The 26,283-nt window shown below is 35.0% G+C and overlaps 1 protein-coding gene across 2 annotated transcripts in view; it reads right to left on the bottom strand.

The window, feature by feature from the left end:
• Positions 1 to 18,681, bottom strand: part of LOC149550356 (GroES-like zinc-binding alcohol dehydrogenase family protein) — a 120,337-nt gene extending 101,656 nt beyond the window's left edge. For both annotated transcript variants that reach the window (XM_089793390.1, XM_089793389.1), the window contains exon 1: positions 18,305 to 18,681. In XM_089793390.1, the coding sequence (XP_089649516.1) occupies positions 18,305 to 18,544 (240 nt within the window). In that variant the 5' untranslated portion in view covers positions 18,545 to 18,681. The remainder of the gene's footprint in view (positions 1 to 18,304) is intronic.
• Positions 18,682 to 26,283: the final 7,602 nt, after the last annotated feature.

The following is a 26,283-nucleotide window of genomic DNA, read 5'->3' on the forward strand; positions in this document are numbered from 1 at the left end:
CTGCATCGTTTTTTTAGGACGCCAACATACTATTAGTCTGGACATATAGAAAAGCCCTGAATCAGCAATTGATTAGTCTGCAAATTCTGAATTTTCTGGGCACACATATTGCTCACTTTCTAGGCGTTGGACACCTTCTATTTAGATGTTGCGGATGTGTGTGTTGGGCACTGCCTACCCAGCATTTATAATTCTGATTACGTGACCTGCTAAAAGGCGCCACGATACCTAATATCTCATTTGGGAGTCTTGTATTTTGTTTTGGGGCTTGCTTCTGCACTTGAGAGATCTATGTTTTGGTGTTTAGAGACTTGTTGAGCATTTTGGAGGCTGTTGATTCCCTCTGTGGCAGCGTTGCACATTTTTCCCAGGCTCGGGACCAACAATTAGAGACCTGTGATCATTTATTAGTGGCCTGCAAACTCAATTTGAGAACTGTGATTTATGTGAGGAGCCTACATTTATTGTTGCAGCCAGCATTGAAGAATGCTGGAGTTATCACAGCTTCCATACTATGTAATTTTCATTGCGTTCATATAAATAAAGTTCAATAGCATTTTGATTTCAGAACTGGTTGATTTGTGGATTGTTAAAATTTAGCATTGTCATTTTCTTTATCATTATTTCTATATTCAAAAAAACAAAACAAAGTAAGTCACATTAACACCATAGTGAAAGTGAGATGGTTTAGAGTGGGAATGTTTGTCAAGTGTTTGACAAAATGACAAACTGTTGATAGTAAAGAAAATTGGTGTTGGTTAAAGCCATAACTGGCTAAGGATTATTACACAGATTGCGGTCACTGACGGCAGATTTGAGGAGTTGGGATCATTTTTCAGCAAGAAGACAAATTATACGACTGTTGCACAGACCCAGCAAGCCTGCAATTTATCCTGGAGTAGTGGCGTCAGACTTGGGTCGCAGTGCCAGGGCAATTTGGAATCATTTTGTGGGCTGCAACAGACCATTCCACCAATCAACTGTCCTAGAACTCATCAGCTGTGCATTTTGGGAGTAATTTTGCCAATGTAACACACTTACATATTATAATGGCACTTTATTATTAGTATATGTTATAAACTGATGTTGTGTTGATGAACCTTCTTAAGTGGAGTTACATTTGGGAAACTAAGTGTCATTTGGGGATTATAAATATGAGCTCATTGTGAAGGAAAATGCATCCAATTGTCTATTTGTTTTTATTTATTGTTGCAGCCAGCATTGAAGAATGCTGCAGTTATCACAGCTTCCATACTATGTAATTTTCATTGCGTTCATATAAATAAAGTTCAATAGCATTTTGATTTCAGAACTGGTTGATTTGTGGATTGTTAAAATTTAGCATTGTCATTTTCTTTATCATTATTTCTATATTCAAAAAAACAAAACAAAGTAAGTCACATTAACACCATAGTCAAAGTGAGATGGTTTAGAGTGGGAATGTTTGTCAAGTGTTTGACAAAATGCCAAACTGTTGATAGTAAAGAAAATTGGTGTTGGTTAAAGCCATAACTGGCTAAGGATTATTACACAGATCGCGGTCACTGACAGCAGATTTGAGGAGTTGGGATCATTTTTCAGCAAGAAGACAAATTAAACGACTGTTGTACAGACCCAGCAAGCCTGCAATTATCCTGGAGTTGTGGCGTCAGACTTGGGTAGCAGCGCCAGGGCAATTTGGAATCATTTTGTGGGCTGCAACAGACCATTCCACCAATCAACTGTCCTAGAACTCATCAGCTGTGCATTTTGGGAGTAATTTTGCCAATGTAACACACTTACATATTATAATGGCACTTTATTATTATTATATGTTATAAACTGATGTTGTGTTGATGAACCTTCTTAAGTGGAGTTACATTTGGGAAACTAAGTGCCATTTGAGGATTATAAATATGAGCTCATTGTGAAGGAAAATGCATCCAATTGTCTATTTGTTTTTTATTGTTCTTGTGAAGGGTTTCTGAGTTATCTGATTTGTGTATTCAATCCCCTTACAGAGGTATAAGGGTTTGAAGCTGAGAAGTGCATTTCAGTCACTGCTGACCTATTGTGATTTCATTATATTCAAGATATTTGTGAATCTCCTTTATTGTGATTATTTGTTACTCGGAGATATTGTTTGGAGTTTTTGGTTGCATTACCATTTGCAATTGAAGAAGTTTGACTTGCATATCTAAGGATTTCTGAAGCGTATTCCAATTCTGTTTTTCCTGTTACTTGGAAGTTTGAATTAGGGAGAATAAGTGCTACTAAGGAGAATTGAAATACTGCATCTTTTTTTTGGGACGCTAACATACTATTATTCTGGGCATATTGGGAAGCCCTGAATCAACATTTGATTAGTCCGCAAAATCTGAATTTTCTGGGCGCACATTTTTCAGCAAGAAGACAAATTATGACTGTTGTACAGACCCAGCAAGCCTATAATTATCCTGCAGTAGTGGTGCCAGACTTGGGTAGCAGTGCCAGGGCAATTTGGAATCATTTTGTGGGCTGCAACAGACCATTCCACCAATCAACAGTCCTAGAACTCATCAGCTGTGTATTTTGGGAGCAATTTTGTCAATGTAACACACTTGCATATTATAGTGGCACTTTATTATTATTATATGTTATAAACTGATGTTGTGTTGGTGAAGCTTCTTAAGTGGAAATACGTTTGGCAAACTAAGTGCCATTTGGGGATTATAAATATGAGCTCATTGTGAAGGAAAAAGCATCCAATTGTCTATTTGTTTTTTATTGTTTTTGTAAGGGGTTTCTGAGTTATCTGATTTATGTATTCAATCCCCTTGGTGACGTATAAGGATTTGAAGCTGAGAAGTGCATTGAGTCACTACTGAGGTATAGTGATTTCATTATATTCAAAATATTTGTGAATCTCCTTTACTGTGATTATTTGTTGCTTAGAGATATTGTTTGGAGTTTTTGGTTGCATCACCATTTGCAATTGAAGAAGTTCAACTTGCATATCTGAGGATTTCTAGAGCGTCTTCCAATTCTATTTAACCTATTACTTGGAAGTTTGAATTTGTTGAAGTAATATGGATCATTTTTTTGCAAATGTACTAACGTGGCCATTGTAATTGATGATTTTCAAATGCAGATTTGGCTCTCATATAAATATGAGAGAAGACATGTCTCTAAGGTTTAATTATCATTTAATTTATTTATTTAATAATAATAATTTGTATAATAATATATATGTGTGTGTGTGTGTGTGTATATATGTATTATATATAATATAATATATATTATAGCATATATTTATATATTTAATAATAATAATTTGTATAATAATATATATGTGTGTGTGTGTGTGTATATGTATTATATATAATATAATATATATTATAGCATATATATATATATATATATATATATATATATATATATATATATATATATTATATACTGGAATATATATAATAACATATATTATTATTACATGAATACGTATATATAGGAAATGATGGTTTACCAATAACAACAATGTGTCTCAAATTGAATTGATCCAACTAAAGGTACAACTTTGACACTCTCTCTTAGCTAGGGAGGATTTGTAGAGCACATTATGTTCTCAAGTATATGAAGAGATATCATCTCAGTATGATATTCAATTTACTATAAGGCTAAATTTTTCAACACTCCCTCTTTAGCAAAAAGAATTGAAGCAATTATAATACAAGATTTAAACACCACTTTAAGTGTGGTTTATGACATATTCAAATTATGGTGTCCAACAAAATCTGGCCTGAAGAACCATAACAATTGACTTTCATGGTGTCCGGCAAAATCTGACCTAAAGAACAATGATGAGTTGATTATTAAGGTGTCTGGCAAAATCCGGCCCAAAGAACTATGATAAGTTGGTTATCAAGGTGTCCGGCAAAATCCGGCCCAAAGAACCGTGATAACACTTGCTCCAAGACATTTGGTGTTAGGAGATAGATCAACTATTGATAAAGTTGTCACCTAACAATAGTTACCTTCTAGTTGATATGTTTGTTATCATAACTTCCAACACTCTAGGACAACAACTTAATGAAGTCTACCATGATAACAAGTCTACCATTTATAAGATCATCACCTTGCAATGGTTACCTTCTATTTCTATATGTCAATGAAAGATCATCACCTTTCATAACATATCATATGTGAAATAGTAACCACCATGAACCCAATCAAAGGGTGGTACAAAGGCTTTCACCTTAATTTTCTCTCACAGAGAGGAATGCATTATAAAGAGTTTCACTTAGAACTTCTCCTCATAGAGAACATATCATTTACAAAGGATTGCACCTCAAAATTCTCACTCTAAACATCAATCCTAGGAAGTCAGGTCCTCTAGTTACTTCCTCAGAAGCTCTCTTCCCCAGGAATTCTTGTTAGACTCACTCTGAATCTGATATCTAATTTTCTAGTGATAAGTCATCACTTCCTCATGATATACATAGGAGTAGGCCCATCAAAATCATGTAGTCACACACATGTATTTTTAGACTCCCTCTAAGTATCAATCTTCTAAGCTCCTGCGTTGCTTTGAGAAGAAGCTTCATACTCCCTCTTAATGTAGAAGAATCTGATAATCTCAATCATCAAGGATATTTGCTTCAAGAGCCTCGTTTTATCTATCTTGATCATCAGGGTCTTTGGAGCTATTATCATTAGATTGAGTCTGCACAATATTGGGTAGCATATGTAAAGTGCCAATCTTCTTTTCTTGTAAGAATATCCTCAAACATAAAAGAAAAGATCAAGGCAAACAACCCTTATAGTATGTATAGAATTGCAAAATAAGAAAGAAAAAACTACAAAGAGTAGATAATGTAAAAGATAAGAATAGTTATCTACACATGAAGATTCAGAAATTGTCTTTTTAGATTTTTTGAGAATGGAACATCTCTCCTCTAAATAAGGTTCGAGTGGGAATGGAACATTGACTATTATTCCCCCCACAATGTAAAATTTCCACTCATTCTTATATTGTTAAACAATTTTGTATCAAATATGACAACTCCTTTCTAAGTTCCAACTTGCTCTTTTCATCCATTTAAGATCCAAACATTCATTTAGCCTAACAGTAGAAGCGAACATATCCTTCCATTTTCTCAAACTCATCCACAATACGTCAATATCTTGATTGAGTATGATTTTGGCACATGTATGAATCCACAACTCATACATCGAGTTTCATTCATCAAAGAGAGACTCGTAGATGGTTCAAATGAATTCTTTCAGATCTTCATTAACATCTCACAACAACTCAAGTTTCCTTTGTTCATGCAAAGTTATTTGTTTGATCTTTTGATTAAACCTATATTCCGCACATCTTACAATCCGTGTATTCCAAATTTATGATCGAGATCATCAAAGGTTGACTGGATCATATCCTCCATCTACTCCCTCTCTTTCAAAGTTGTCTCTATTGAAATGTCAGGCTCCCTCTGAATCTCAATCTCGCTCTTCCTGAAATAACATTCTCAGAGGAAGATCAAGGTACATAACTCTTATAGATATATATATAAAAAAATTAATTAAAGTTAGTTCTCACGATATAATAAGGACTTATCTCTCTCCTTATCTTGAATTCCACTTAATATCATGTAGGATTTCAATCACTCATTATTTCTTAGGATTTTATTATACACACAATCAGCTTTATCATAAGAGATAATATTGATATCCATAAAACATCAAATATCTTTAATAGATATTATATCATATATATAGTCACATATATTATATAATTATAATATCCCATCTAATGTTTGTTATATAGAAAGGAGAAAGGAACATTAAAACACATTATACATACCTTTAATAATGTTTGATGTCCTCGTTGCCCACAAATCAGTTTAACTATAGTGGATAAATTTGCATTCCATATTTTGATCTGACTTCTTCCCCATTATTTATATGAACAAATTTAACGTATGTTTTACGATAACTCACATTGTTCATAGATGAATTGGGGATAATGGGTCGTAGTTGTTCCTTGTTCATTTGCGGTGTTGTTACAATGTTGGTTATATTGGGTCATTGTTCTGGTCAACAATTCTTAACGATATATGCCAACACAGTGACTAATCAATCTACCATGGATGATATATGCACATACAACTTCCATATCCTTCATAAGAGTTAAACAAACATTTCCACAATGCATATTAGTATAATGGGATGCCTGTCCCCTTTTTATGTGAATGTGTACCATGTTTGGAGATCTATGGTTATTTTGACAACCGCTTATGGCAGCTTTGATGCCATGGATCATTTGTTGTCCAGGTACAACCGTGCGTTTAGCATTATATTAATGAGCGAACTCTTTTGAGGGTAAAAGGCATTTCTGTCATGTTGTAGGACAGATGCTTTAGGGCGTGCGAGTGGTGCTCCTTGTGACGTCGTGGGATCAATTCTCATGCGCCTCAGGACAAACAACAAGTAGCAATAAACACACCTTTGGCCTCACCCACAAGCATTGGAGGAAGGAAAGAAGCACAATGGTCAAAAACGCAAGAAAATAAATACTCTGCGACAAGGATTGGTGACAAATGACATTGATGGGAATTTGGATTCCAAAAACCGGGCAAAAGATGTTATTGAAGGGCGGCTATTCTCCTCCCAATTGATTACAGCCATGATGAAAAATATAAATGGCCAGTGTTCCAATTATGATGTCGCACACTTGGAAGAAATTGACGATTGCCTGGTATTTCTTAGACTGTAACCGCAACTGAAAGCGCTTCAACCAAACAAAAGGGCATGCCAACAACACTATCCCTACCATCATAAACAACCTTATTCATATCTCTATTGTGCTTTTTTTTTTCTTAATTCCAAAAGTCCTAAGTGGCTCCAATATTTGCCTCTGCTGATGGTGCAAGTTCAATAACAATCATGCAATTAGGATGGGATCACAACCTCTACTAATTATGAATTCACTCAATAATACTTCCCTCAACAATACGTTGCGACCTTATATAGTTTACATAGCTGATGAAGAGACTCCACTCAATAATATTGATTGTAGACTGTAGTCTGACTTTCAAATAATTATCTGAGCCACCATAATATCTTGCCTCCAACCATATTAAACCTTTGCCACTGAGTACAAATATTCTCATGTTTGCTAATAGCCCTTTCTCTCTTCACGCCAAATAAAAATCTTCAAGCTCAGGCACGAAAAAATTCTGATATATGTTGCAGTTCTCACTGGATGATCCTGTGTTCTTCTTACGATTGCACCATTGCCTTCTTGATCGTATACTACTGTACTGTAAGTATTATTCTCTAATATTGCTGTGTACTATTGACAAGCAATGGAGGCTTTATGCTCTGCCATTGGCTCTAATATGACCAGATGATAGATGTTTGAAATTTCCTCAAGGATATCATTGTTTAATGATGGCAGAATAACAGAACAACAACTCTTCCAATGCCTTTGCTAGAGTAGCAAGCTGCAGAAGTGAATTCAGTCAGATTGAGTGCTCCAAAGGCAGAGCACAATATTCAGAAGGCTGCACCATAAAAATCCCTTTATCTTGAAGTGATGATTCTTTCATGTGAACCTTTGTCAAGGAATGATTTTGATTGCTAATGTTGCATTGACCAATACCATTAAGATCTCCTATCATTGATTTTATTCTATTACATTTGCAGTATAAGCTCTAATACCATGTTGAAGTAACATGGATCGTTTTTCTGCAAATGTTCTAACATGGCCATTGTAATTGATGATTTTCAAATGCAGATTTGGATCTCATATAAATATGATAGGAGGAGACATGTCTCATGAAGAGACATGTCTCTAAGGTTTAATCATCATTTAATTTATATATTTAATAATAATAATTTGTCTAATAATATCTGTGTGTGTGTGTATTATTATTAGTATTACATGAATACATATGTATAGGAAATGATGATTTACCAATAACAACAATGTGTCTCAGATCGAATTAATCCGACTGAAGCTACAACTTAACAGAATTTAGGGAGAATAAGTGCTACTAAGGAGAATAGAAATTCTGCATCTGTTTTTTGGGACGCTAACATACTATTATTCTGGGTATATTGGGAAGCGCTGAATCAGCATTTGATTAGTCTGCAAAATCTGAATTTTCTGGGTGCACATTTTGCTCACTTTCTAGGCGTTGGACATCTTGTGTTTGGATGCTGTGGATGTGTGTGTTGGGCACTGCTAAACTGCCTACCTGGTGTTTATAATTCTGATACGTGACCTGCTATAAAGAGCCAAGATACCTGCGATCTCATTTGGGAATCCTGCCTTCTGTTTTGGGGCTTGCGTCTGCACTTGAGTGATCTGCGTTTTGGCGTTTGGAGGCTTGTTGAGCATTTTGGAGGCTGTCAATTCCCTCTGAGGCAGCGTTGTGATTTCTTCCAGGTCTGTGACCAACAGCTAGAGACCTGTGATTATTAATTAGTGGCCTGCGAACTCAATTTGAGGACTGCAATTCATCTGAGGACTCTACATTTATCATTGCAGCCAGCGTTGAAGAATGCTGCAGTTATCACAGGTTCCATACTATGTAATTTTCATTGGGTTCATATAAATAAAGTTGCAATAGCATTTTGATTTCAGAACTGGTTGATTTGTAAATTGTTAAAATTTAGCATTGTCATTTTCTTTATCATTATTTATATATTCAAAAAACCAAAACAAAGTAAGTCACATTGACACCATAGTCAGAGGGAGATGGCTTAGAGTGGGAATATTTGCTAAGTGTTTGACAATATGCCAAACTGTTGATTAGTAAAGAAAATTGGTGTTAGTTAAAACCATAACTGTCAAAGGGTTATTACACAGATCACGGTCAACGAGGGCAGATTTGAGGAGTTGGGATCATTTTTTAGGAAGAAGACAAATTATATGACTGCTGTACAGGCCCAGCAAGCCTGCATTATCCTGCAGTAGTGGCATCAGACTTGGGTAGCAGCGCCAGGGCAATTTCGAATCATTATGTGGGCTGCAACAGACCATTCCACCAATCAACAGTCCTAGAACTCATCAGCTGTGCATTGTGGGAATAATTTTGTCAATGTAACACACTTGCATATTGAATCAAATCTGCAATGATTATCCTGGTACAATTTTCCTGTAGTATTTGGGGCAATCAATAAACACTGAACAGATAATTCATTTCACATTTTGTATCTTCCAGTTGCAATTATTTGTTCAGATTAGTGCATTATTCCTTGCATCAAAATTTGTCAAAAAATACAAAAAAAATTGAAAACAATCAAAAACTATATAAAAGTCAGAACATAGCAAAAAAACAACCCCCATTTCACTGGTCAAAGAATGATTTGCAAACAAAATTTGGAACTTCAACACATTTCCCTAGTTGGCATCTTTCATTTTAGGGAAGTTATTTGAGAGTTCATTGCTTCTCATTCTCCTCTTGTAGTCTTTATTCAGAAAACTATGTTATCTGTTGATAGTAGGCTATACAAGGCGGAGAGAATTTGGGCTTGAAGTCATTGTCAATGCATTAGACTTCAAAGCAGTTCTAGGATGTGGCTTGCTTGTTGGATCTGCGTATGATTATTCCACAAGCTATAAATCCAGTTAGAATATTATTTTTACTAATGTTTATGCTTCAACTAATCTGTTGGGAAAATCCTTGCTTTGGTCTCAATAAGATATGTTCCCATGGATTTTAGCAAGGATTTTAATGCAGTATCAAGCCTAGATGAGAAGAGCGAAGGTCATCTAATGTGATGTCCCCTTTTTAGCATTCATAGCATGATATTGTCGTTACCCTATTTCCCCACGGTCCCGTAGGCTAACCAGGACATTAAAGGGGCTTAGAGGCCATTTGGCCTAGATAATTTCAGTTGCAGGTCTTTCTGAGGGGTTTTGAGGCAACTTTGGGCATACTTACTATTTATAGTAAGTCATCTTGGGCATGGGTGGACATCCAGTGGCAGCGGTATGTCGATAGTAATTGTTTAAAATCGGCAAGAAGCCTTGTTTATCATTGATAAAATTTGTTTTGCATTGATAAAGCTATTTTATAAAGTTAAATTTAAATATTTAACTTTATTAATGCATAGACTATAGTTTGTGGGAAATATTTAAATTAAAAGAGTCCCCTTTATTTTATAACACATTGGAGACATAAATTACATAAAAGGAGTTATGTTTTATCTCACATTGAGAAAACGAAAGATGGAGCTCTTGTGAGAACACTATAAAAGAAATGAAAGAGCTTCTTTTAAGCATAGTTGGAAATATCAAAGAAATTGGGGAATTTTCTGAAGATTATGTCTCAATAGTTTGAAGGACAAAATCCCTTCAAGCTGGAAATCTTGACACCATTGAAAGATATGGTCTTGAGATTCAACATAGTAGCAATCCGAAAAAACAAATACGAAAAAGCAGGCTGAAAAAGCGAATACGAAAAAAGCAGTCCGAAAAGGCGGAACCGAAAAAGCAGGCTGAAAAAGCGGGTACGAAAAAGCAGTCCGAAAAAGCAGAGCCGAAAAAGCAGGCTAAAAAAACAGTTCGAAAAAAGCAAAGCAGAAGGGGCAGCATCGAAGGAAATTATTACAGCCATCTACAACCAGATTCTTTTGTTAGTATTGCTTTTTAGGGTGTTATAAGTTTTCAGCTGTAAATGTGCATCATACCAGCATTATCATTTTGTAATCCATGTAAATGCCAAAGTCTTAGCCATATTTCATGAGCATTGTATTTTTCATTGCAGTTAAGAAGATAATAGTTGCTGGTGTCATTTAAGCAATTTAATATCATTATTTATCAACTAGTTAGTTTGCATACCAACTGTTTGTAAAAATGCTAGTTGGTTGTAGGTGTTCATTTCTCATGCTTAGATCATATATATGCACTGAATATTGTCAAAATTAGTAGCCCACTCATGTTAGGTCATTGTGTAGTCCATTGTAGTCTTCTAGCACAAGATTCTCATTGATGCAAATTGAAGAAAAAGTCATTTGAAGCTCGCTGAAATACTATATCAGTCATACGTCCCTTGCATGTGAATTGTTTGATGAAATTCCTTGAACTTTTATCAGCATTTTTTAGAGCAGATTTGAGGCGGGTCATTACAGTGGTATCAGAGCTTGCTTGCAAAGTGTTTGACGAAATGTCAAACAACTAAAGTATAAAGATTTTTAGTGTTTGAAGAAGTTATAACCTATTGGGGTTATTACAGTGGTATCAGAGCTATAAGTCCTGCCATCCTGTGGAGGTCTTATAGGGAATTTGGAATAGCCAGATAAAGAGAAAAATGTTTGACAAAATGAATGCTGGTCCAGATCAGGGAATGGAAAGATTCTTACAGTTATTAGACACCTTAGCACAAGGACAGCGATCAACAGAGCAAAGAGCACAGGAACAGAGTCAAAGATTGGAGCTTATGATGCAGATGATGGCTCGTCAAATGGGGTTGAATGCTAATGTGGGCGGAAGAAATAATCAGAATGGTAATAACCAGAGTGGTAATAATCAGGATGGGACACATAATGGAGGTGAACAAGTTGGGAACAATTTCGGTCATGCACCCCAGCTGTAGACACCTAAAAATCCTTTAGAAAATAAAGTATTTTTATTTTCTGAAAAATTCCCGATGACATCATCATTTATTAATTAATTAATTATTTAATTAATTAATTAATTAATTTTTATGCCATTAAATCCTTTTATCTTAATTAAAAATATTTAATTAAGGAATCCCTCCCAAAAATGTTTAAATCTTATTTAAACATTATTTCCTTATTTATTAATTATTTAATTAATAAATTGACCAAAAATCCTAAAATAAATAAAAAAATTTTTTTTTTTCCCAAAAGTTGGCCAATTTCCTTATGACCAATAACCTCTTCCAAAATCTTCTAATCCTTCTTTAATTTTGATTAAAGGCTAATCCCATCATTTCCTACCCCTAATCCCAACTCAAAATATTTAATTAAGATTAAATATTAATCCTCATGTTTATTAAAAAAGTTTTAATAAATATCTCCTCAACCCAAACCCTTGAAATAAATAAAACTTTATTTATTTCTTAAAAATCTAATTTATCCTCATCCTAAGAAGTTCTAGACTCTTCTAGAAAGTCTTCATTCTCATCCTAGGAAATTCTAGACTATTCTAGAAAGTCTTTATCCTCATCCAAAATCTAGACTCTTCTAGAAGATGTCTTTAAACCTAATCCTAATCCCCTCCTAACCTTGTCACATTCCCTAAACATGGGTTAAGACTTACTAACCCAAGCCAAAGTTAACAAATATCTCCTCTTTCACCCACCCTCATTAAATGCCATCCACTTGCCTATCCCTAAGCTAATCCTAAACCATCCTAATCCATCCTCTAATCATTTGCACAAGCCTAAACAAGCTTAAAACCTTCCTAATCAAGTCCAAGTCGAATTTGCTCTCATCACCCTCAAAATATCTCAACCATAAAACTTTATGAAGTCCACTAGGTCATAAATGACTCTTACAAGCCCTTTTATTGCTCTTACAAGTCATTATGAGGGTCTTTATGAAGATTTTATCACTTGAGCCTCTTTTGTTGACTCATCCTTCCCCTTTCCTCCATCCTCTCACCATGTGACATGTGTCACTCCTTGATTGGCTATAAGGAAGCACAATCCATGTGCTCTCCTCTCATGCAATCTGAGCCTTCCATAAGCTTTTTCCCATCCTTGCATCTTAGCCCTCAATCCCTCAAGCCTCTTGCCTATAAATTGGATCCTTCCCCTTTACAAAATAACACAATCCATGAAGTAAAGTTATAATGCTATTTTGAGAGCCAAATCCATACTAAAGCCATCTATCCACACCAAAAATCCACAATCATCCATTGAAGCCTTTGGAAGCATATTGAGCATACATCCTATCTTTTTAGACAAAGCTACTCAACAAGAGAGCTTCTCATTGAGAGAGCCCATTAATGGCTCATATTTTCAATTGAGAGCTCATCTTAGTCTATCTTGAAGTTTATGAATTTTGTTTAGTTTGTAGAAGCTTTATTTAAATTTGGTTTCTATTAGCATACTAACATTGCTCATATACACCAGCAAACTAGGACAGTGAGTTCGAGGCCCATTATTCCCACATTTCCCCCTAGAGCTCTAGAGCAGCCCATACCAGAGCCCCAGATCACTGATATACAGGACCAGCTGAGGAGAGATTGGGAAGCCGAAGGTCCAGATTTTATTGCTGCAATTACCTTTAGGGAGTATATAGATGTGCGGATGAAGCATATGCCACGTGGACATGACAGGAACCAGAGCTATGAGCTACGGAAGAAAGTAGGGAAACTTCAGTTACCATATTATGATGGCTCGGGGAAGTCTACATCAAGAGCTTGGGTTCAAAGGCTTGACACATACTTTCAAATGTACCCTATGCTTGAGGAAGAAGCTATTAAGTATGCAGCAATTCACCTGGATGGGTTAGCACACAAGTGGTGGCATCATGGTATGGTCACTATGGGTCATGCACACATTACCTCCTATGTGGAGTTTAAGGAAAGACTGATTGAACGTTTTGATAGGCCTAAGGATCGTACCTTCCCTATGACAGGCAGAAATTTGTATGAGGAGTTTAACAGACATGCTGATTCAATACAGGGAGACATTAGCACATCTTCAGGTAATGGTTTATTTGCATCATCTTCACAGGTAGAAGGGGTTACAGACGTTGTGCAGGTTGAGCCAGAAGGTGATATCACAGGCACACCGGATTGTGCGATTGGCACAGATAGTGATTCCAGTACAGTTGGGCTAGATGACGTTACAACAATTGAGGATACTATCATGTTTGAGGATAGTAAAGTTGATCAGAAAGTGAGCATTCAGGACTTTGCAGAAAATGAGTATCAAGCATAGTTGGATGCTTCTTCACATGAGATAGAGGAGAGACAGAAAGGAGTCACAACAGGTTCTTCTTGTGACGACTTACAACAGATCAAGGAAGATGCAGTGAAGAAGGAGGAGGAGGTTGACTGGCTTTTTCATGAGCTGGAGGATACTCGAAATTCCTTGGTGTGTACTCGGTTGGCTCTCCAAGATTCTGAGAGACACGTGGACGAGCTTTGTCTTGAGGTGATTTCAGTTCGGGAGTTAGCGCGTATAGCAGGGACTCAGTTTTCTTTTACAGTCGGGTCACATGATGATGATATGAGTATGTCTAGCATTCATACTCTGGATTCAAAGATTGTAGACAGGTGCGTGAAGTCAGTTGGTATTGTTCACATTACTCAGGTGAGAAGTTTACTTGAATTGCCAGCTGTTTTCCGTTCATGGATTAGATGTTGGGATCCTTATCTTAGTACTTGGGATCGTTTTGACCAGAGATATCTATCATTCCTTGGTAGTAGTATCTATTGCACCATCATGGACTTGATTAGTAGTTTGCCAGGTGTAGTTCTCATCCATGCCAGCAACTTGTTTGATGCTGGAATTAGTTTTTACACACCTATGTTGGGCATTGTTCATATATCCAGTCGACAATTCTTGTTGGAATGGGTTGATGATCTCTCAGATATGACAGAGTTGACAGAAGAGTCCCAGGATCTGAATATTACAGATGATAGCTATTCCGAGGTTACTCCTTTGGACAGTGTACCAAGGATAGAGTATAGGAGTTCGACCAGTCGGCACAATCATGTGTCTAGTCAGCTAAGAGTTGGCGAGCGAGACATTTCTATCGCTTGCGAGCATTTCGATGCTGCTCGTCAGTTGTTAGCAGTTTATGGATGGGGTTCTCCTACTAGTGATGAGCAGGGAGGCAATTATCTTTCCTTGACAGAGATCCACTCTTTATGGGAGGCTATCCGGATTCTGAGACAAAATTATATGCAGTTGGTAGCCGACAGAGATTATCTTATGGAGTGGGGGAGTACAGCATACAATGCATTATTGGCCAAGGAAGATGAGGTGAGTGAGCTTACTCAGCAGCTCGAGGTGACTTTTGAGATTCTTGAGAGTACACAGTTGGCTTTCGAGGAGTCACAGTTTCATTTGGCTAAGGTGACCATGGAGTTAGAGCAACTTCAGTCTTTACCAGATTTTGTACAATCACAGACCGTGGTGTCTGGTGATCCGCGGATGTCCATGGTCGAGGTTGATAGAGGTAGTGGAGATGAGGATATATCTGTCCACGACACTACTATTGGCATATTTGGTCCATTTCCACTCGAGGCAGGTTCAACTGAGTTGGGCGTTGCAGCTGAGCATTGTGATATGTTTGACTTGGAAGGCACAGAGAATAGTGATGTTGTTGTTGATTCTGCACTCTTGGCTATATCATCCTCTGACTTAGCTGATGATCAGTCACAGTTGGTCATATCACGTCTACAGAATGAGTCTTTGACTAAGATTGGTTCTTTTTACCGGCATTATACTAAAGGATATGTTCATCAGTTTGCTTTTGATCCATGTGTTGAGGAGTTGATGGCAGACAGGTTTGGACTGGGCTCTTATTTTTGCTATCTACCGTGTAATGACTATTCACCATCAGCAGTGCATGGGTGTTATGGTTATGAGACAGTGGCTGGTAATCTGCAGAGTTGTGTTAACTGCAGCAGATGTACAGTGTGTGGATTCTCTGTATTTGGTGCAGTTTCATGTGGGAGTGGTCACTATTGTAGCAGAGTTGGAGTGTGCATTCCACATAACACGGTGGGTTGTGTGGATGGTGTTTATTATGTTGACAGTTTGGGTGATCTACTCTACTTGGGGTCTAATATTTTGAGAGTTTGTGCCTCGTGGGTTCCTGACTGTGGCAGTAGTGGATTTGGAGTTCAGTTGCACCGTGATTCACGATTCATTTATGGATTCCTCTTGGTTAATTTTCACAGGTTGTTGCAGGAGCCTATGTTGACTGACAGCAGTATAGTTCATGACTACATTTGGGATCCAGGTGGATTGATTGGGTTGTTGTTCGGCCATTGTTTGGGGACAAGCAATTTTGGGAAGGGCGGACTGTGATGTCCCCTTTTTAGCATTCATAGCATGATGTTGTCGTTAGCCTATTTCCCCACGGTCCCGTAGGCTAACCAGGACATTAAAGGGGCTTAGAGGCCATTTGGCCTAGATAATTTCAGTTGCAGGTCTTTCTGAGGGGTTTTGAGGCAACTTTGGGCATACTTACTATTTATAGTAAGTCATCTTGGGCATGGGTGGACATCCAGTGGCAGCGGTATGTCGATGGTAATTGTTTAAAATTGGCAAGAAGACTTGTTTATCATTGATAAGATTTGTTTTGCATTGATAAAGCTATTTTATAAAGTTAAATTTAAATATTTAACTTTATTAATACATAGACTATAGTTTGTGGAAAATATTTAAATTAAAAGAGTCCCCTTTATTTTATAACACATTGGAGACATAAGTTACATAAAGGGAGTTATGTTTTATCCCACATTGAGAAAACGAAGGATGGAGCTCTTGTGAGAACACTATAAAAGAAATGGAAGAGCTTCTTTTAAGCATGGTTGGAAATATCAAAGAAATTGGGAAATTTTCTGGAGATTATGTCTCAATAGTTTGAAGGATGAAATCTCTTCAAGCTGGAAATCTTGACGCCATTGAAAGATATGGTCTTGAGACTCAACATAGTAGCAATCCGAAAAAACAGATACGAAAAAGCAGTCCGAAAAAGCGGAACCGAAGAAGCGAGTACGAAAAAAGCAGTCCGAAAAGGCGGAACCGAAAAAACAGGCTGAAAAAGCGAGTACGAAAAAGCAGTCCGAAAAAGCAGAGCCGAAAAAGCAGTTCGAAAAAAGCAAAGCAGAAGGGGCAGCATTGAAGAAAATTATTACAGCCATCTACAACTAGGTTCTTTTGTTAGTATTGTTTTTTAGGGTGTTATAAGTTTTCAGCTGTAAGTGTGCATTATACCAGCATTATCATTTTGTAATCCATGTAAATGCCAAAGTCTTGGCCATATTTCATGAGCATTGTATTTTTCATTGCAGTTAAGAAGATAATAGTTGCTGGTGTCATTTAAGCAATTTAATATCATTATTTATCAACTAGTTAGTTTGCATACCAACTGTTTGTAAAAATGCTAATTGGCTGTAGGTGTTCATTTCTCATGCTTAGATCATATATATGCACTGAATATTGTCAAAATTAGTAGCACGCTCATGTTAGGTCATTGTGTAGTCCATTGTAGTCTTCTAGCACAAGATTCTCATTTATGCAAATTGAAGAAAAAGTCATTTGAAGCTCGCTGAAATACTATATCAGTCATACGTCCCTTGCATGTGAATTGTTTGATGAAATTCCTTGAGCTTTTATCAGCATTTTTTAGAGCAGATTTGAGGTGGGCCATTACATCTAAAAGCTTCATCCTTCAGCGGGTCTTCTGAAGAACAATATGGAGTTTCTCAATTTAGTTGATGTTTAACCCATCAATGGATTGTTTAGTTGGAATAAGAAAAGATGTAGATGAGATAGTTGAAAAATTAGATAGATTTCTGCCGTCTTGCTACTAGTTGAAAAAAGATATGACATTAAGATAGTAGCAATGCATGTAAAATGCAGACCTTACGATTTATCTCAATTTAAACAATATTATGAACAAGGAGGACCACAACATTAGGGTACGCAACAAATTTAGTCAACAAACTTGTAATTGGAAAAACATAAATACACAATAATACCCAACTACAAGGGAAGGGGGTCTACAAAGCACATACAGGGCACTGCTAAGAAAAAAGACATGACACTAAGTTAGTAACAACAACAAGAGCACTCGGAAGCTCCACCCCTTAAAGAGATAAAAGATTACGAACTGAAAGAGACTTAAACGAGGTGAATGAATGGAAAATAGATAAAACCCAACATCTCAACATGACGGTCAAGAGAATGTCACTATTTTAAACAGCACATACGAGCAATAGCCAGATATCGGCTAATTGCCCGCAAAATTTTAATAGCCGACAAATACCACAGTCTGTAGCAAGTATTTACAACAGATATGTCCTTCGAATAGAAATATATTTAGAAATATAATAGCGCAAATAATAGGTAGTCGCCGCCAAAATTCAACCTAATTACCGCAGATAATAACATAGCTGTGGAACCCAATCGTGTAAATCCAAGATTTATATAATTAAATAACATGCAGAGTGAACTGGCAGCAAAACCGAACAACTGTAAAGATCGTTTCACAAACAGAATAGTCTAAACCCTCCTTTATTTTTCATTTCCTATGTATAATGAGATAGGTATTCTCCTATGCTAAAGTAGATGATCATCTCCTATGTATTATTAACTGGAAAACGAATGTGGGAACTCACCCGACAATCCAGAGGATTTATACCCACGGCAAGAGTTCTAACCAGCACCTCTGAAGCACACAAATCTGGAATCTCCACATTGTTTCTAACCTCCAAAACCTCTGGCCCTCCAAATCTCGGCACCACCACTGCTCTGCAAGTGGACATTAATCTTGTTTCCACATTGTTTACTACTGACATTAACAAAGAACTGTAATCTACAAACCCAACTGGCTTCCAGATTCTTGTTCCTCCTATCATGGCTTTGTATAGTCTTACGGGCTCATAGATAAAGATGGAATTCAATTGAATTTGATCATTGAATTTAGCTACTCTAAAGAGGAGAGCATGACAGAGTTCAATGCTCGTTGAATTTAAATTTCTTGGATACCAATAACAGTCAAAAATGTACTGCGCTTACAAGTATATGCACTCTCTCCCCTCGAAGAGGCCACGTTGGAACTAACTGGAGTTCAAATTTCGCTGACCTGTGGTTAAAAGAACGGATAATTTGTTTTTGTTTGCTCTTATCGGTGTTTCGATTCGTGAAAAGGATAAGTTGCTTTCAAGTGTAAGACGAAATGCATCTGTTGAAGGGATAAGCCACGATGTGCCTCGCCCCGCCGCGCATTGCAATTTATGAATGAAATCCATTTTTAGCCGTGATAATAATGTGCATTAATAAATTTGATAAATATTTCAAAAATTAAATTAAAATTTACCAAGTCTTTAAAAAATTAAATTAAAATTTATCAAGTCTTTAAAAAAATTAAATTAAAATTTAATAATAAAAATATTTAGAAAATAAATTTCAATTTAATAAAAATTTATAGATTAAATTTGATAGTAAAGGTTTTTAGTTTTAGACTCAATCTATTATTGATAAAGTAGGCAATAGCTTACAACGCATTGGTAAATTGCGAGCCTCTCATTAGGGAGGTCTTGGGTTCAAATCTACTCACAATTAACATATTATAATAATTACTCTTAATAATAATAATAAATAACCTAGGCCTCAGACGTTTACCTATCCAAAAATATATATATATATATATATATTATTGATAAAGTAAATGTTTCCTAAAGTAATTATAATATTTATATCAAAGACAACATACACATCTATACAAGTAATATATCTATACAAGTAATATATGTGTGTGCGTGCACGTTTGTATACATATATGCATAGATATATATACATGTGTACACATGTATACACATGCATGTATACATATACATATACATATATATGTGTATATAATATAATATATACACACACATACACACCTATACAAGTTATAAATGTGTGTGTGTGTGTGTGTGATGTCAATGGTAGCAGTGATTCTTTATATTAGAATATAATGATTTTCTTTGTGCAATTGCTTGGTTCTCTAAACTACTAGAGTTAACTTCCTTATGAAAACAAGTGTGCAAATTGAATGGCTTAAATTACACAAATGTGTAAAGAGTCAACATATAACAACCATTAAAAAGGGTATAAGAACTTGTTGGTTACCAAATTAATATATGGTCACTTTCTTATGTTGAGGTTCTAAGTTGGATTTAGCCAACAAAGGGGAAAGTGTATGCATGCACTTGTCTCCCTAGCACTACAGTCTATATAGCTACAAATGAGAAAGCATTACATAATAGGAGCCAATCAGCAACCATGAGACATAGATCACAGAACAAACCAATCGCCCAAATGAACATAGCACATCAGGCCTATGCTTCATAACCCAAAGTTTTCAGGGGTCTATAAACCATAAAAGTAAAACAAGGGTTTTTCCAGATTCCCATAACATAATAGTGAAGAATAATGATCCTTCTAGTCAACAAGGGATTTTAACAAGATCCCCTAACTTTGATAATTAGCCTCAAAAGGTTACATAATACAAGTTTATTGAGGAACCAATGGGTTTAACATGGTTCCCAAAACCATTGCATAGTTTTAAAATGCACACCAAACCTTCATAAGAAGTGGCAAAAGATTACACAACAAAAAGATAGATGAAAAATCATTGGATATAAACATGGAACCCATAACCAACATGGGGTTTCACAAGGCTTCTGAAACCAACATAGTAGGTTTTGACTTGGCTCCCGCAACCAAAAATAAGATACCCCTCCAATATTTCTACACTAATCCAAAATAACAACTCTCCACCTTATTAGGAGAGGAACACACCTCTATAGGATTAGAAGAGAAGGCAAAGACATGGAAGTGAACCAAGATGGCATTCATATCTAATTCTAAGTAGTCATAACCCAAAACAAAAATACATCGTCTAGAACTCTTGCACCAATATCCACCTCAATAAGACAAATTGTCACCTCCATTAGACAAAAGAGAGAGGAAAAAGGATTTTGATTGAACCATAGCTTGTTTAAAGACCCACAAAGTTGGCCAACCTCTTTAGAGGAAGTTTCCATCTCTAAAGGAACTCATCAAATACCAATCCAACAATGAGCAATATGAGCCCACTAAGAAAAAAGCATAAACACACACATCACTTTAGCAAATCCAAGAAGGAACCAAAAACCACACCATATTAACCAAAAAAAAAAAGTTGAACCAAGATGGACCCTTGAAAATTTCTAGCAACCATTTGGTCCACTAAAATACCAAATTTTAACTATAAACCAATAATATATATGCAATGATTACTTTTATCATCAATAAATGTAAGTGTCTAGATGTAATATAGAATGAACAATAAGACAAATATACATAATTAGATCATAAACACCTTCTTTATGGTGGAAAACCCCTAAAGGTCAAAAACCACTTCCTCGGATCCATCTTACTATGCCTCAATTAAAAATTGTGTCTCTCATAGCATACATTAGGCCTCACATAACCAATATCATGCCTCACATAGCATTTACAACCTTAGATAGACAAGTTATCTCACCTAGCCAAAATGCCTCACATAGCACTCGCTAGAAGCACCCACTTCAAACAAATACATGAATAATAAATAATTTGATTTAGAGGGTTACTCTATTTCTATACATAGTTGTAACATCTCATAAACATATCAATTATCAAAGATACTTTCATTTACTACTTCAAACTCTAAGATAAACACAACCATTTCTCTTTTCCTTCTATAGAATCTTTACAAACCTACAACCAAAGATGTATACTTCTAACATATTCATTCAATCAATGAAATCATGTCAATTTCAAATTCTTAAATATACATGCATATACAAACTACCACCATTGGTTTAATGTCATTTCCCATCGTTTGTCTCATTTCACAATATTTGAAAATCAATCATTACTTCTTACTAATGCAAAACAATTCCAATCCTAAACCAACTAACCAATTAATATTTTGGCAATTAGTTAACAAACACAAATATCAATCATTGTATTCAAAAAATGATCAACAAATGTACTTCATCAATGGTTATTTCATGTCACTACAAGGACAAGAATAGTTAGCAATGATAAACATCTAAACTTTCAAATCTGCAACTTGTCAATGCATATTCTTGTCCATAGTCACTATTTAAGACACTTTATTAATTTGTAAACAAATCTAATCAAGATATGAATATAAAATGCATTATGATCTATTCCAAATCTACATCTACAAATTACAATATTCATTCATTTATAATGAACTCCTGCAATAATACTTATTGATACAATATTGCAAAATAAGTGTACAATAGTAACACTATCAAAGTCTGACACAATTCATGATCTCTAAAAGATCACAACTATTAGCATTTTCAATCTACACATATATTACAAATTTGATAAATAGAAATTTTCCTTCATATGGACTCAACATTTAAATTTGTACACCACTTCTCTATCGAATCTATCTTCCAAACAATATTGGAATCTTAAGCTTATAGACAACATTCAACTTTTAATTTTTAGAACCAATAGTGAGCCAAATTGATTAAAAATTGGATTAAATCATCCATTGCATATATAAATATCTAATTAAAGTTTGGCAATCCAATTCATTGTCTTAACAATAGTTCTAATTTATATATGTATTTTAAACATGTCATTGTGTTTTCAAATGAATCAACGATGAAAAAAGTTGTCATAAATGTCTACAAACAATATTCAGATATACCTAATAGACTTGGCAATCAATCCCATATATCTTCTTATTGTCGATTGGCTTGGTCCCAAGTTGGTGAAATTCAATCAACACCTTATTCACTATATGTTATGTATTTTAGACATAGATTTTTGTTCTTCCATCCATAAATCTTCTTCAAAAATATAAAATCATTATTATCTTCTCTATTTTTAATAAAAAAATATTGATTATAAAATTTCACACACACACACACACATAAATACATATAGATATAGGTGTGTGTGTGTGTGTACACACATATACACTATAGATATATAGTGTATATGTATGTATATGTGTATATATACACACATATGTATTTATAAACATATACATATGTATGTGTGTGTATACATATGTGTGTGTGTGTGTGTGTGTGTGTGTGTGTGTGTGTGTGTGTGTGTGTGTGTGTGTGTGTGTGTGTACAAGATTAGGAGAAAATGATTGATTGTGTGTGTGTGTGTGTGTGTGTGTAAACAAGATTAGGAGAAATTGATAATGAGACTTCGAGATATGTGAAAAGCTTAAGGAGACTGAGTGAGAATCTTAAGGTTTGAATGGGTGGTCAAGATTAAGAGGAAAAAGAGAATAATTATGAACAAAAGGTTTTGTAATAGAACAAGTGATGTAAGTAGGGAAGAGGTGATAAAAAAATGGATGTTGATGAAGAGTGATCAAATAGTTGTGATCAAAATGTTGAGCAAAGAAGTGCATTGTTAGTGGTAGCAAATTAGAGAACCAGTTAGATTTAATATGCAAGAAGTACCACAACCACATTAATGGTTTAGTTATTTCCTAACAATTACAATAGTTAAGTCCCTCAATTGGGTGAACCCTAATAGGTTCTAGTTGTAAATCCCCTAACAGGGTAAGATCTCAAAAGAGTTTTGTAAGTCCTTTGACAAGGTAGATGATCTTAATAGATCTATTTATATTTCTAACAAGATACAAAGTCAACACTAATGGGTTGAACCCTTAGAAAGGGTAATTATATGCGCCATTTAATGTAGTAGAGAGATTTTTGGGTATCATACCCATCACATTTTTAATTTTCTGACAAAGGTCTTCACAATACCAAAATCACTATGCCATGTGTGATTTTGTGTGGTGGTTTGATATTGCTATATTTTATTGATAAATACGAGTCATATGCTTTACTATTTAGAAGTTAATAATTCACTTTTATAGATTGGTCATTAAAGGTTTAAGTCACCTATTTGTATTGATCCCCTCCCCACTCTCTATACCTAAGAATCCTAACAATTGGTACGAAAGAACTGATCCTCTTAATATTAAGGCTAACAACTTGAGAAAAAGATCTACAATTATGGAAAGTTGCAAGTAAAAGAAGCAACTTAAAAGAGATAATAAAATTATTCAAGAGCTATAGGGAAAGTTGATAAAATCCATGGTTTCGAGAAGACAACTCACAGCAAATAAATATAAGTTAAGACTACACTGAAAAACTATCTAAAGGTGCACTATGTCTAAAGAATATAAAGGAAAAATTGTAGAATTGGTGGAAAAGAGTTAGAAGCTCAAAGACAAAGTGACCAACCTGAAAAGAGAAATGGAAAGCCAATAAGTCAAAATGTATGAAGACCTTAAAGGAAAAAAGAGCAGTTGAGGAAGCTAGGAAATTTTCAAAATATGCCAATGAGAATGTTGTGAATGCACTACATGAAAATGATGAAAAACTTTTCAATATATCCTAGGAGAATACTATCGTGCATAAAAGTCTTTGCACAAGATTACTGAGAATCAAGAGATTGTGACTAAGAATCAAAGGATGAAGGAAGAAAATGAGAATCCGAGGAAACAACTTCAAACTAAGAAGGATGAAAATGATAAGTTGAAGCAATATAGTGAAATCATGTTAAAGCTTGATGAGCAACTAAATAACCAAAGGAGACACAATGCTACAATTGGTCTTGGTTATAAGGGATAAGACACATACATGATCCATGAGTCATCCAAAGGTGAATCCAAGAATCAACATCAAAACCAAAAAGGAACCATAGGCAATACATGTGAGAGTTTTAACAAGCCCACTTATTTCAATTGTGAAAATATTTGCCATATTGCAATTGTATGCAAAATAAAACCAGATAATGAGTCCAATTCATTTGAAGGTCCTTGTCATGATTATTATAAGTATGGTCATGTTACATATGAGTGTAGATATAAACCTAAAGCCATTATTATTAGTTTCAATGGATATTATTACACATTTAATAAGTATGGATAGGAAGCCAAGGAATGCAAGTCTAAGGAACTTAGGTCATATGTTCAACCAATGAACTCATATAGAAGGCAATGCCAATTAAATCCTACGTGCTTGGTATGTGGAAAAATTGGACATTCAACAGAGAATTATAGGTTTAGAGAGTGTGAAGATAATTCTATAAATTATCTTCCAATATTGTGTTTTTAGTGCAATAAGATTGGACATATTGCAAAATATTGTAGGTTAGGAACTGGTCACATCAAGGAAAAATGAAGAATTGTGTAAGTCTTGATAAAATTAGAGAAGAAATAAAGAAGAATTTGATAAAGAAGGAAGGAAAATGGAATAGGTAAATTCATATGGAGAAACATCACTATTTTTGGTACGATAAATTCATCTTCAAACATCGAAGCCCAACATTTTCTTAGGAGGGCACATTAAGGAAACTTATCTATTGATCCCCATAGTAAAGAATAGTATGATAAATTTGTAAAATATGTAGTAAGAACATGTTGTGTTGATTTTTGGAAAAAAATTTAAAGTTTAACTAGTCATGTATAGACCACTCTAAATATTTCATAAGTTACATTCAATTGTAATTGGTCATAAATATTAAAGAATCATTAAACAGTAAGTATTCAATTTGGTGACAAGACATTGTTCCCACCATTGGTAAAGGTATTTTTTAAAGTGTTGGTGACTAAAACATTTATTTTACAATGATAAATAGTGCAAGAGTGATTCATTTTGCACTTTTTCTATATTCAAGAGCAATATGGAGCATTGTCAAGTGTAGATTTGCAAAGATAAATTGTTATTATGTTGTCGTGAGCCCTAAATATTCTATTATGATATACTTATTCAATTTTTTGATTAGTACATCATTCTAATTGAGGGGATAGTGGCAAAGATTGTTGAAACACTTGCTTTGATCAATAATGAGGAATAATCTCAGCCAAGATACACACCCCAAGTAGACAAAATATTCAAAGTGGACATGTTTGATGCTTAATCTACTATACCATCAGGTGTATTGTAGTAAGCTTATATTCAATGTAGAAGGATTACAAGAAGATGTGTCAAATGGAGTATTGAAGGATAAGAACAAGCATCTGCAAACTAAAGGTCTAACCTACATAGTAGATATTCCTGCCAAATTTCACCTAGACTAGATAAGGTACATACTTAATCGAGTCCATGATCAGTACATGTAATTGGATGAATCACATAGGTTATCAAAGACAATCATTAATAGGGTAATAGGATTTCAAGCACAAGTAGAGTAGTGCACAATAACAAAAATTTCCATAAGTTTGGTTACTAACCTAACCAAGTCAAGATACAAAGGGATATCGATGAGTGTTCACAAGATCAAATATTTAGAAGTTTGTGTTGCTTCAATGGTGATAGGATACATAGTTTATTAGTTGAGAAGAACAAATAACGTCACAAGAAATTTCATTCATGTTGCTTATTAGATTGTGAAAAATGGTATGATTTATGACCTATGTGATATGGAGAATGCAACCACCAGAGAGTATAAGAAGAATAAAGAGAGACAATAAGTAACCATTAAAGTATGAAGCTTTATTGGTATGCATTTTCTTTTATATTCTAAATTATTTTCAAGATAGAAAAAAAATGTTCTATGGTCT

This window comes from Cupressus sempervirens, chromosome 7, assembly GCF_028749045.1.
Source record: "Cupressus sempervirens isolate cs-2001-9-10 chromosome 7, ASM2874904v1, whole genome shotgun sequence".
NCBI lineage: Eukaryota > Viridiplantae > Streptophyta > Pinopsida > Cupressales > Cupressaceae > Cupressus > Cupressus sempervirens.